Source organism: Onychostoma macrolepis, chromosome 07 (assembly GCF_012432095.1).
Source record: "Onychostoma macrolepis isolate SWU-2019 chromosome 07, ASM1243209v1, whole genome shotgun sequence".
NCBI lineage: Eukaryota > Metazoa > Chordata > Actinopteri > Cypriniformes > Cyprinidae > Onychostoma > Onychostoma macrolepis.
In genome coordinates this window covers 13,603,831-13,617,547 of record NC_081161.1, presented here as the reverse complement: position 1 = coordinate 13,617,547, position 13,717 = coordinate 13,603,831, and the positions used below count along the sequence as shown (strand labels likewise).

The window sequence follows — 13,717 nt, the reverse complement described above, 5'->3', positions numbered from 1 at the left end:
TTTGGTAAAAAAAAAAAAAAAAAATCTTGTAAATTAAAAATGTATTGGTGATTTAAAAAATCAGTTGTTCTTGCCTATGCATGTTCATTCATGTATTTTTTTTTTTTTTTAAGAATTTGAGTTCTGATGTCCTCTACTGAGGACATAGCATATCTTATGAATGAAATATATATATATATATTAAAACATTATTTTTAATGCTCTAAGCAATGTAAAGACATGGAAAAAACTTTTTTCTCGGGCCTTAAGAGGCTAAAGTCAAATGTTTTTCATCTTGTTTGTTATGTCTTAACTTAATACTGAACACAAAGAATAAAACACAAATTAAAACTCAACTCAACAAATATTTTTACTCAACCATTTCAGAATTAAGCATTTTTTCATACACATTACACAATTCTACACAGGATTGATTGAAGCAAGCAAAATTAGATCCATCAAACCCAAAAATCTAAACACAAAATATATTAAATTTTGATAAAATGTTCTTTTCCATTTAAGTAGCAAAGACATAATATACTAAAAAAAAAAAAAAAAAAAAAAAGTATCATCCTTAATTTGGAAGCGAAAGGCTAAAGCTCTTTGGCCAGTTGTCGATCATCATCTGTTTCAGACTGTGAAAGCTGAAGAAGGACTTTTTCCTGGTCTTCCTCTTTCAATTTTAGAAAGCATGGCTCTTCCACTAAACCTTTGAAGACTTTTAGTTGTTGCAAAGCCATCTGACTGCAGTGCAGACAGGGATCTTCTGTTATCTGTGGCTTCTTCTTGAGAGAAGTGTACAAATGTTTCCTGTGAAAAAGTTCATTTATAGTCAAATGACCAGAGAGAGAGAAAGGGATAAAGAGATACCTTTTAACTGCAAAATTCTCTAACAGGATAAATCATATTTGTATGAAGGGACATGCACATGGAGGGGAAAAATACAATGTTAACAGATCATCAATTGGAACCAAGTCCATATATGCCTCCCCAATAAATGAATAAATATGTACAGTGTAAACACCACTTTTAACCCCATGTAAAGAAACATTTCACACTTGTAATGGGGATTAGCACCACTTTAACTTGGTGTAATGAAAGCCTACTCCAGAGAAGGGTTTCTACAGCTTTAGCATTGTTAACCCTTTATCAATAGACAGACAACCAATTGCCTGCCTCATATTCAAGTGCTTTGGACAGTCACTGCAAAAATAAGCACTGCATAAAAACAGTAAATTAAATTCAGCATTGGACAGGATGTCAAAAATGTCAAATGCTGACAGAAAACACAACAGCCAGGGTCAAAAAGAAACTGTATATTTCTTTTATAATCTAAAAAGTACATTCAGGATAAACTTGATAGTAAAGTCAGCTGTATGTAATATGAGGATGTGCTTGGGCATTTTTGTATCACATCGCATGCAGTGTCTGTCCAATCAGTGACACTGATACAGAAAATGTACATATAAGGATGTTTACCTGGGGTTTAGTAATGTACAATGTAAAACAGCAGCATATGAAAACCCAGGATTAATTGTCAACCCCAGGTAAATTATATTCTGTGTGAAACATGAAGCAAGATAAACCAGTATTCAGTTTACCTGGGGTTTACATTCACCCAGTGTTAACTATTTCATGTGTGAAAAGCCCTCATGTTTTTCATTCAAATGAAAATAGAAGTTGATATATTTCAAGATTTAAGTTCATTTTTTTCCTCATTAATGCACACACAGCCCCCCATATTGACAGAAAAACACAGAATTGTTGACATTTTTGCAGATTTATTAAAAAAGAAAACCTGAAATATCACATGGTCCTAAGTATTCAGACCCTTTGCTCAGTATTTAGTAGAAGCACCCTTTTGATCTAATACAGCCATGAGTCTTTTTGGGAAAGATGCAACAAGTTTTTCACACCTGGATTTGGGGATCCTCTGCCATTCCTCCTTGCAGATCCTCTCCAGTTCTGTCAGGTTGGATGGTAAACGTTGGTGGACAGCCATTTTTAGGTCTCTCCAGAGATGCTCAATTGGGTTTAAGTCAGGGCTCTGGCTGGGCCATTCAAGAACAGTCACAAAGTTGTTGTGAAGCCACTCCTTCGTTATTTTAGCTGTGTGCTTAGGGTCATTGTCTTGTTGAAAGGTAAACCTTCGGCCCAGTCTGAGGTCCTGAGGTCCAACATTGATAATAATCAGAAATGTTTCTTGAGCAGCAAATCAGCATATTAGAACGATTTCTGAAGGATCATGTGACTCTGAAGACTGGAGTAATGATGCTGAAAATTCAGCTTTGATCAGAGGAATAAATTACATTTTACAATATATTCGCACAGAGAACAGCTATTTTAAATTGTTTTTTTTTTTTAATCTGAATTTTTTTTAATAAATTCAGGCTTGGTGAAAGACTTCTTTTCAAAAACAAAGTATTTTACTGAATTTTGAACATTAGTGCATGTTTGAGGTTAACTTACCAACCATATTGTTCATTGTGCTTGGGAGATGTTGTCCGACAGGAGGTCCGCTCTAAGTCTGGGGTACAGGCCATCAACATGGAAGAATGTAGGAACATAAGAAGCAATTTGTCACAGAGCCAACAATATTTAGTATACAATGCCAGCCAGGTTTATTACAAGGAACCAAGCTAGAGCAGGTAAAATGTAGAAAAGTGAAAGAAGAATATACAGAAAACATTCTTTTAACATAACATAATTTGCTACTAGGTTTACTTATTTAATTGCTCATACTTCTTACTTGTGGATGTCAAAGCCCTCTTAAAATTTTAAGAAGCTTCACCTGTTCACTTGTGTTCCTTACTTCTCCATCTGCAGCTCCCTTCAGAAATTGTGAAATCTTGGAGCCTCCCATCTTGCCGTGCTTTTGTTTTTCTTCTGAAATCACAGAACAGATTTTTATCAACATTTGTTTACCATGAGAGATCAAAATACATTTGAGCTAGATTCAGTTAATTGTCCCGCTGATGTAAGTGACGTCAGCGATTAACGGTACAGTGTAGGCTATATGTTTAGGTTAAATAAATGAGCCTATTTCCAATCACCCACTGAATAATTACCAGCAAAACTTTTACAGAACTGTCAAAACCTCTCATCAATACATAAAGATGTGAATAAAATCACAAACATTCAAAAAGAGCTCAGTCTATGGAGTTAGCCTAACATTAACGTTAAGTTACGTCCTCTGAAAACGGCTAAGATGCTAACGGACTTGTTCGAAGACATTTCTATGAACTAATTTCACCAGAAACGAGTCAAATACAAGCAAGTGAGGCGTCAGGAATAGCTGTATTTAATATTTGTGAGATTTTAGGGACTAAACTTACCGAAAACAGTAAAAACAGCAGCGAGAAACAGAGCTTCCTGCTTGTCAGTCGTTGTGTTGCCACTCCGTTTCCATGGCACCTTCCTCAGCTCCAGCGTTTGAACGTGGCTCGAACGTTCAGCACGCACGCATTAAAACACGTCACAGTCACGCAGAATTTACATAAATAATCATATAAAATTAGAACATTACATAAATAAATAACTTAAATCTAATTAAATTATTATTAAATCATACATTTAATTTATTTAATGTAATTTTAATTTATTTAAATGTAGTTCTATGACACCCTGCACGTTATTGTCGGATAAAGCAGCACTTTTATATATATATATTTATTTATTTTTTAATGAACACTCAACCACCTTATTTTATTAGAAAGCCTGCTTGCATGTAGACCAGGGGAGGGCAATTAATTTCCCTAAGGGTCCAAGAGAAACTTGGGCAGTTAAGAGGGCCAGATTAACACACCTAACTAGATAACACACCTTCTTTATAATAAATAAATAAATAACAAAAAAATAAACAGTAAATTAATGAAAATGTGAAGCACAATATTTTATGAACGTTCACAAAAAGTTTTGAAATTGTGTGGGTTTTTTTTTTTTTTTTTTGTGTTTCAAAAACTTGCATCACAACTTTGGACAAAAAAAGCAAGTACCTGTATTCCAAAGACCAGCATCACATTAGAGCAATTCCAGCGTTATCGACGTGACATTCACAGTCAAAACATAAATTCTCATATAAATAGGCTATTCATTAGACCTGTGTTGAACCATCTCTTTATATTTTTCTAAATTCCCGAAAATATAGTCCAGACTTCAAAAAAGAATTAGTCTATAACGTGTTTTATATTATTTATTTATATACGAGTTTTTGGGGAGATAATAGGCTATTTTGTACGATTTACAATGCACAAGCCATAAGCAGCAAAATCTGCCGGAGAAAGGTTGTCTATTCATAATTTGTGTGTGTGTGTGTGTGTGTGTGTTTCAGAGGGAAAATCAATGTAGCCTAGTCAACGTGATCTCTCCGTTACGGACTTGACAGTTCTAAGAGCGGAGACGGGTAGCTATTTAATAGAGCTGCCCCCAACAATTTAACTAGTCGTTCATTTAAGCCAACTAGGCCTAATCGCATGTTTATCCAAAGTTTAGAATCCACAGTGAGCCTTAATTCCGCGCTCAATCACACGCATAAAGTTTGCCACAAGTAGGCCTACAGGAAAAGGTCGCCAAATGATTATGAATGTGTCGGTTAAAAAAGTAGTAATTTTAATTATTTATTAATATGAGTTGGGCCTATTATGAGTTTCGAACTGATATTGTTTCATTATTAGGAAAAAATAAAATAAAATAAAATAAAATGCTCTCGCGTCCGCCTCGTCATGCATCCCACACTCCACACAAACATCTGAATATGGGCCAGTAGGCCTACTAGAACACATTTATAGGTTTATTAACAATTCACCAGTCTACGCTAACCGAGACAGATGCAGTTATAACTTAAAACTGAAGCTATTTGAGTTTTAAAATAATGGACCGAAGCGGCTACAAATTTATCATTAGTTGTTGTTGATCAACATTATGTCGTAATAAAAACTTGTTTTAATTCATGGATTAAATAATTAAGATACAAAACAGGTTAAGAAAATATGCTGATTATATTTTACAAATATTTATATAAATGCTATAAATAGCCTAGAGCTGCGAATAAGACTGCAGTTTCACGTTTTGCGTCTGCATAACAAAGTAAATTATTTTTTTTAACGTGCAATTATATGAAATAAAACCAAACAAGAGGTGTAATGAAGAAAAATATTTAGACAAAAATAAGGAAAAAGAAATTCATTTTTATAACTTATAGGGTATAGCCTATCCTATATATGCCAGCGGTGTAAAAAAAAAAAAAAATGTCTGCAGAAAAAAATAAAACATTCGACAAAGCTCGAGTTAAAATGTTTTGTCATTGATTGTTTTTAAAACTTTCATCTTCCGCTAATATTTAGAGACAGACGGAATAATGAATAAAAATCAATGTTAGTTACCCTGGTACAGTTACAGTCCCGTTCCACTCTGTGAGAGTGCAGGCGCAATATGTATTTTTAAAATATATTTTCGAAATATATTTCAATATATTTAACAGTGCTTCACATAGATGTGAATATATTACCTTTCCGTGCCCAACTCGGAAACTCGGGTATCAAAAATTATTTCCGAATATCCCAGTAAATACGACTTGAGAGGCCGTTCACGTCCAATTTCCGATTAAACTCGTATTTACGATAATTCCGATAGTACGTGAAGGCAGCATATCTCTCTCTCTCTCTCTCTCTCTCTTTGTTTTCATGTAAATACTGCTCTGACAAGTATCCCAGCACTCAGCACTTTGATTGGTAAATTTCTAGCTGTAAATGCTTTCTTTCTGTTATACTTAGTGTGTGTCAAATTAGTGTAATCACAGTTGCCAACTCTCACGAGACAAATAAGCAACCGCAGCTTCAAAAACAAGCCCAAAACAAGCCCAATATTTTTTTGATGATTTATTATCAACAATATTATTTATTATCAATTATTACCAATAAATGAGCCTGCAACATATTAAACTGAAACCACTCTTTTATCTGAAAAGCAAAAACAGAAGCTATTTTACAAAAATTTGCAAACTGCAACAAAAGTGGGAACAAAACTCGTCTCCAATCACCTGTGAACAGAATAGGATTGGAGAGATGGAAAAGGAGAAAAGCACAAGAGCTTCAAATGGGAGCTGTAACATAGCCACATATTTATAGCCTAAAATATATAGGGGTCATTCTATGGACATGTCAATTTCCCTAACCATATTTTTTTAAATAAGCCCAAAAAACCGCAACCAAGGATTTTCCTACAACTAAAAACGACCCTATAGGTCGTTTGTGCAAGCCCTTATTACGACCTATATTTACGTTTTAAAGTTAAGCGCCCTCTAGCGCGCGTAAAAATAATGACAGTCTCGTGTTGCGTCTGTCGTCATGAAATGACGTATGACTGTCATTACCAATCAAAATGCGTGTTTATTTAAATGCAATGTGTGGACTTTTTACACCGATCTCACAGTATTCGTCCATATTTTACTAGGTGGCTAATTCGTACGAATGACCACACCTAACCCTACCCCTAAACAGAATCATGATTTTTTTAGTGCACATTTTATGAGCGCGTGCGTTCTCTGGGATCGAACCCATGATCGCGTGATCACGTAATTACATATCATCGTATATAACGCAATGCTCTGAGCTACACGAAACCCGAATTATAGCACAGACAAAAGAGTACAAAACACTAATATGAAAATGTCCTGTTGCCGATAGGGGCGCAATTGTAGCATACGCTCTGATGGGTCGTATTTCAGGGATTTGGACAAACGACCTATACGGGCGTATTGGTTGGAGCTTTTCCACGCAACTTTACAAAAAAAGAAGCCCAAAGTCGCGTATAATACGCGGACTTGGCAACTGTGAGTATAATCCAATCCAATTGATTCGACTGCATAATAAATTACTTTGATATTTAAAAATAATAAAGTACATTACACGTTTTTGTTTTTCTCCTTACACTGTGTATTGCCTGGTTTTAGTCAGTTGTGTTTTCTATTAGTAAATCAACATTACAATGATTACAAAAATATACTATTTTATAGAATATTTATTATAATATTTGGCAACAGCAAAGTACTCAATAACGTCTTTTATTTTGCTCTATGCAAACGTATTGCTTCCGTTGAGGGCAGATTTTGAACTTTCACCCTCTATCCAATCCTTCCTCTTCCGTCTACAGTGATAGCAGGTATGGCGGATTGTCTTTGCGCTTAAAATGTGATTGAGCTATCTATTGTCATCTGCCGTTTTTGAAGATCAAATATATGATATTAAGAGTTCTACGTGTAGTTCGCGTTCTATCGAAGAATAGCCTTGCCAAATTAAGTTAATTAATAATATAATAACGGATTTTTGTTACTGCTTGAGTTGACGATGGGAAGCTGTCGTTCACATCCCACACAAACGAGAACCTATCGGACTACGATTTTACAGTTGTTACTATCTTACAACAGAGTGAAAGTGTAACGCTGTTATATTCGTTGATTTGGTTAAAACGTATATTTAACAGCTGTTTGGACATCTGTAAAAACGCATATTTAACAGATGTTTGGACATTTGTAGTTTATAAGCTAAACGGTACTTATTCCGCTACTTAGCCTGAACTCCACACAGGCTTTGGCATCTGTTGAACAGGCATAATTAAAGAAAGTGTAATTTTCCAGGTCAAGATGGTGCAGCGCCTGACTTACCGACGTAGGCTTTCCTACAACACTGCTTCAAACAAGACCAGACTGTGAGTGTATTTCCTGCATTGATGCAAATAGATCCTCACCATGTACCGAGATTTTATTTTTTTATTTTTTTACAATATAGTGTTTAATGCGGACTTCAAAAGCTGTACTTAACGACTGCATTGTCACTCAGGTCCCGTACGCCAGGTAACCGCATTGTGTACCTGTATACCAAGAAGACTGGCAAGGCACCCAAGTCGGCATGCGGAATCTGTCCCGGTAGACTGCGTGGTGTAAGTGGTGCACTATATAACGTTACAGTTCTTTCCTGTGTGCTTAGACTATCCGTTATCCGTACGCTGATGGGAATGATGTTTGAGGGTAGAAACCAATATATCTGGTGGAATCTTGAAAAGAAGCAGTATTAGTTTCTTGGCTCTTGTTTATCGCAAACAGATTTGTTGTAGAGTAAATAGTATGTTTGTCATGAGATTAAAAATATTTCGTAAAGCAATTTTTATCATCTCTAGAGTATTTTTATAGTATTTCTAAGTTCAAATGCTTAGTTAGTGGCATAGTATATCTGTTAGAGATGAGATCAGTAATGTGTATTTTGGGGTAGTTAATTTATAATATTAGGGAGATCAAGTAAAATGGTCTACAATAGCGAATACATCTATATGTTAACATCTTTGAAAGTCTCGGTAACTACATCAGATTGGATTACAGATTAGTTTTAATTTACATAAAACTAGATATAAGTGAACAACACATGATTTAAATGTTCTAATGTTTGTTCCTCAATAGATCCGTGCTGTAAGACCCCAGGTTCTTATGAGACTCTCAAAAACCAAGAAGCATGTCAGCCGAGCTTATGGTGGTTCCATGTGTGCCAAGTGTGTACGAGACAGGTAACTGACTGAGACCATTTCATTAGCCTGTTTGTATATAATTAGATTGATAATGGGTTCATCCAAAAATTGTTAAATGGGTAAAGTATATTTTATTTAGATTGCACATTTAAACACAGCAAAGCTGACCAATTCTCTGAACAGAGAAAACAAGAGTCCAACAGAATAAAACACCAAATAATCAAAACAACTTATTATGCCTAGGAGTTAGGGGTGTGCGAAATATATTGTCTACACTAATATTGTAATTGTTGTTTAAATATGCGATTTGACATTGTCGATGATATCACAAAAACACCCAGAGAGTGCATGCATACGAGATGCAGCTTACACTACGGCACGTGCACATTTAGAGTTTATGCTTTCACTACGTGATTTAGTCTATTAAAATACATTTAGAATTGCCCCAAAATTCAAGGTAAGGGGCAAATATGCCCCTGTATGAATTTAGTCTTTTATATCTATATCATCTGTTGTAGTTAATATCACACAAAGAGTAGCCTACAGTTTTTTCTCCAAATATCTGCGCGATTGAAAATGTGAGATTAATTTTAGAAAGCAAGAAGTTAATAATAATTGATGCACATTTTAATAGTTCCTGTTTTTGCTTTTTGTCTACAAAAATAGTTTCAAACAAAGCCACATCTGAACTGTTTTGCATCTTTGAGCAGCATGACTCACTCGTGCAGTGATTTCCTGCAACTTACTTGCTTTTTTAGGTTTATATTTAAAGTATATTTTGCCCTTTTTTTTTCCTCAATCATTTCATCACTGTTTTTTTCATCTCTGAATTTATAGCTGCAGGTTAAATGCATTCATGTCCTGCATTAAACAAGTGTGTGTAAATGAACAGATTTTGTGCCACATCTACATTACAAGCACAAATTTTGTTGATACTGATTGAAAAGTATTGATTGATTGGTAACAGTCCTATTAGGGATGGGCATTTTAGGCAGTTTCTTATTTCGATCATCACGGGTAAGGACGGATTTACTAAAGATTTCACATCCTATAAAGTTCTCATTATCATGCTATGTTTATGAAATTCCAGTGAACTTTAAGTTACGTGCTATAGCGAGAGAGAGAGTGCGCCGTGATGCGCTTTAAAAAGCACACTGAAACACGGGCAAGGACAGGATTTACTATAGATTTCACATTCTATAAAGTTCTCATTATAATACTTATGTCATTAATGTTTATGGTAGATTTGTGCTATATTTTCATCTACATTATCAAGTGATTCCTAAAATTGCCTGCATGATTTCGAAGTCATACGAAGTAAAAACATCACTGTTGCATTATTATAGGATCGGTCATTTTTAAAAAGAAACATCTAAAAGCAATATGACCGTCTCAAATAACTCAATATCGGGCATTGCATTTGAGCATGAAACTAAATACTGGTAATATGCAGCGCATTCAGCTGCATGTAAATACATGTTAACATCCCAACGCAATCCTATTATATTAATCAGATGTGTATGTAGCTAACCCAGACATCACTACGTGACTTCAAAGCCAAGCTGCTGCTCGCCCAAAGTGCTGCTATAACCAATCAGACATTTTTTTTTTCCCCCACGATCATCGTTTTCATGATCGATCATCGCTGTCACGGCCGAGTAATCGAGTACTCGATCGCTGATGCACATCCCTAAGTCCTATAGTGTGTTACTATTTGAGTTTGATTAAATTTAAGAATTTGAAACAAAAGGTGATGCATCCATTTAATTAGGTTCGAAAAAAAAATTGCCTTAATTTCCCAAAAAAGGTCAAATTCAGTTTAAACTTAGGAAAATTTCATTTGTTACTCCTGTAAACTAACCACGGCACAGAATATGAAGAATATCAAAAGCTTTGGAAGTCAGCTGTCCATGGCAGGACCAAACCTGCCAAAGTAACAGCATAATAACATGCACAAATAGTGTGTAAAATAGTGTAAATCCTCCTTAGGAAACAACTAAAACGAGGTACTCCAGTTGTAAGAAAAAAAAATACATTAATGTAGAAAAATAAATATTAGAAAAAATCACAAAAATTTAGCTGTTAACAGTCTTTTTTTGGCTGCTACTAAAAATCTTTTCTACAGATAACCAAATTACAAGCAATAGCAGAAAATAAATACAATAGAACAAAGACACAAATTCAAGAAACAGTGCTTTTCAGGGTTTTGAGCTCAGTCTAATAGAAATTTTCAGGTACAGAAATAATCAAATAAAATAACTGCATAGTAGTCTTCACTGTATAAATATAAATTAATCATTATTGATGTTACAAAGGATATTTAGTCAGGAGCAGTGAGCACTACCTGTATTTTTCTTTGACAGCAATTAAGGTTTATTATAGGTTTGCTTTCACTTTAAGAACGAAAGCATGGATCCAATATACTGATACACATGCGTTTTCTTTCTCAACTCTTTAAGTTAAGACATATTGCTAACCGACTGTGTTTACTAGCATATTCACGAAAACGCTCATTTTGATGTAATTTTGTCTGTATTTGTTCATCCATGCACAAAAGCGGAAGAGTATTTTAGTATTTGCGCGCTGGCCATCTGTGTGCGTGCGCTTCAGATGTGTGTGTACAGAAAACTTCTCACAGCGCTCGACAGCTCCGTCAACAATCCCGAACGTCTTTTATGCTTGCCTTGTGCCTTCGGGCAGTCCTTTTATCGAGTCCTGACACGTGAGTTTGAAGGAGAATGCATGTGTTGGCAGTAGGGGTGGGCGATATTTCAAAAATATCATCACGATGTTTTTAGAAATATCACGATTTCACGATTTTATCACGATTCTTTGTCATGTTGGTTTTACTATTTTGTTTGAGCAGTGCAGCCAAAATGATTTCCTTGTTATAAAGACAAATCCTTTCAAGGTAACAAAATTTAAAAAAGAATGGTGGATATTTTGGCCAAAGTGGACGAAGATGAATATCTTTGTCATTGTTCTTATTTTTAATAACAAAGATAAAATAAAGATGCACATTGCAAATACACACAATATACAAATAAAACAAACAGTGCTTTATTTTCAGGTACAATAGGCATATTTCGCAGGAGCATTCAAGAAATTTAATGAACAAATATAAAAATAAAACTATATAGATTGATTCCTATTAAAGCAGCTGTATTGTTTTCTCTTTGCGTTTTTATTTTAACATTAAAGAATAAAAATTCTGTCATCTGTCTGTCAATTCTGTCATAGTGTTTTATATTTATACCATCATTTACTCACTCAAAATTAGTTTTAAACCTGAATGAGTTTCTTTCTTCTGCTGAACATAAATGCTATTTTGAAGAACGTGGAGAACCAAACAGTTGTTGATCCACAGTGACTTCCATAGTATTTTTTCCCTACTATCAAATTCAGTCTGGACCAGAAACTGTTTGGTAATCCACATTCTTTAAAATATCTTCTTTTGTGTTCAGCAAAAGAAATAAATTAATACAGGTTTGGGACAACATGTGAGTGAGTAAATAATGACAGAAACTAAATTTTAGGGTGAACTATCCCTTTAATGACAGTCGGCAGCAGGTTTAGTTCTGTCCCTATAAGAGCTGCACACATCTAATATACAAGCACGTATCCGTTTGTCTGAACTGTTTACCTTCATTTTAGACATAATCAACTGAGTCTATACATAAACCTTGTGTGTTTTGACCGTATTAGCGCAAAAGATAACTTAATTCAGTAATTAGGCGCTTTTAGACAGGCTTTTTAGTGTACGCGCTTCAGGTGTACGGGCTCAGAAAATGCGCACGTCAGAACAGCACGTGAATATTAAATGAAAAGTTTAACTGGCAAGGCTTTAAAACACATGCAAATAATGTACTTTTGTGATTGCGAATAAGTACAGTGTCCCATGAGAGTAACTCTACCGCTGAGTTAACACTGATGTGAATTTATGTGGCGTTGTACAGTATATTGATATGGCGGCACCAGAGCTGCAGCTGGTAGAATGTGCCTGTAGCACGATACTACGATATTTCTCCAAATGCAGATCGTGGAGACATTTTTATCGTCCACGATCAAAAATCGTCATATTGCACACCCCTAGTTGGCAGTAATGCATAGATGGACAATACGTAAAAATGTGGATAGTGCCAAAATAAAGGTGCCTATTTATACTACAGATATCAATATTTTACGCACGACATCAATGCATTGTATTGTCAGACATTTGATTGATGTATCGATCAATATCAATGGATCGTTACACTCCTGTTAAATGGCTTTTTTTCATGCTTTTGCATCCTTTTTGAACCTTCAAGGCAGGATGAATGGATTAACTTTTTAAAAAAAAAATTATAAAAATATAAATAGCAGTTTATACTTCTGGTTTGATGCTTTTGGATTTAATTGGCTTTGTACTGTACTTTGCAAAAATGACAGTTGAATAGAGTCAAATTATTTTGTGGAAAGGAACGACCAGTAGGCTACAGTTCTCCTTTGGGTTTCACAGAATTAGTAATAATGAAACAACACTAGTAAATAATGAAGTTTTTCATAAATTTGTGAATTATTGATTTAGGAATGCTGTAGTTAAACTCTTAAATGCTTTTTGTGAGCTAATAATCCATATTTGTCTGCATCACTTTTCAGGATCAAACGAGCTTTCCTCATTGAGGAGCAGAAGATTGTGGTCAAAGTACTGAAGGCACAGGCACAAAGCCAGAAGTCTAAGTAGAAGTTGATTTGTACTGTTCAAATAAAAGAATTGGAAAGCACTGTTTTGTGTTCTTATTTGCCTTTGAAGATGAATGACCATGACTGGATAGTGGCAGGAATTTAGTTACGTACGAGAAAATAATCAATATTTTGGTGATAATAGTATGGCAAGCTAACTATGATTTGTTGGTTTTTTTTTTTTTTTTTTTTTTATACAAAGGATCCTGAGCTGAAGAAAACATAGTTGTAATTGACACTCAGTAATGAGACAAGCTCTTTATATATTCTAAATCCAATGTTTTAATCTGCCCGTGTGTCATTTCAATACAATGACAACAAGTAGTCCTTGCACATACACAGTGTGCTCTACAGGCAGGGCTGCTTGTGCATACTTAACATACTATATAAAAAGAAACAAATAGATTAAACACTGCTGAATAAATTTACAGAAGGGCCTCACATCTATCAATTCATATGTAACAATGTCATGCTCGTGTTCTTGTTACAGCTGTGGTTGAAA

At 34.8% G+C, this 13,717-nt stretch overlaps 1 protein-coding gene and 1 long non-coding RNA gene across 5 annotated transcripts; one reads left to right on the top strand and one right to left on the bottom strand.

Moving 5' to 3' along the window:
- Positions 1 to 341: 341 nt before the first annotated feature.
- On the bottom strand, positions 342 to 4,266 carry LOC131544363 (uncharacterized). Of its 3 annotated transcripts, XR_009272104.1 has the most exons (5): positions 3,315 to 4,225; positions 2,771 to 2,865; positions 2,449 to 2,506; positions 1,896 to 2,146; positions 342 to 789 (listed from the first exon to the last, which is right to left on the bottom strand). It is a non-coding gene; the product is annotated as an uncharacterized LOC131544363 (long non-coding RNA). The 3 variants fall into 3 exon arrangements; XR_009272103.1 differs by having other exon boundaries at positions 342 to 2,265; positions 3,315 to 4,266; XR_009272102.1 differs by having other exon boundaries at positions 342 to 2,146; positions 3,315 to 4,232.
- Positions 4,267 to 6,739: 2,473 nt separating this feature from the next.
- rpl34 (ribosomal protein L34) lies at positions 6,740 to 13,256 on the top strand. Of its 2 annotated transcripts, none has more exons than XM_058783358.1 (5): positions 6,740 to 6,808; positions 7,613 to 7,683; positions 7,815 to 7,914; positions 8,429 to 8,532; positions 13,132 to 13,256. In XM_058783358.1, the coding sequence occupies exons 2-5, from the start codon at positions 7,619 to 7,621 to the stop codon at positions 13,214 to 13,216; spliced, it is 354 nt and encodes a 117-aa protein (XP_058639341.1). In that variant the 5' UTR covers positions 6,740 to 6,808; positions 7,613 to 7,618; the 3' UTR covers positions 13,217 to 13,256. The 2 variants fall into 2 exon arrangements, with proteins under 2 accessions (XP_058639341.1, XP_058639340.1); XM_058783357.1 differs by lacking the exon at positions 6,740 to 6,808 and adding an exon at positions 7,057 to 7,137.
- Positions 13,257 to 13,717: the final 461 nt, after the last annotated feature.

What these genes read in the sequence shown, in the direction of transcription:
- rpl34 (XM_058783358.1), top strand. Translation starts at nt 7,619, where the DNA reads ATGGTGCAGCGCCTGACTTACCGACGTAGGCTTTCCTACAACACTGCT. An exon ending in GTCCCGGTAGACTGCGTGGT is followed by an intron (nt 7,915 to 8,428) that starts GTAAGTGGTGCA and finishes GTTCCTCAATAG; the next exon opens with ATCCGTGCTGTAAGACCCCA. An exon ending in GCCAAGTGTGTACGAGACAG is followed by an intron (nt 8,533 to 13,131) that starts GTAACTGACTGA and finishes ATCACTTTTCAG; the next exon opens with GATCAAACGAGCTTTCCTCA.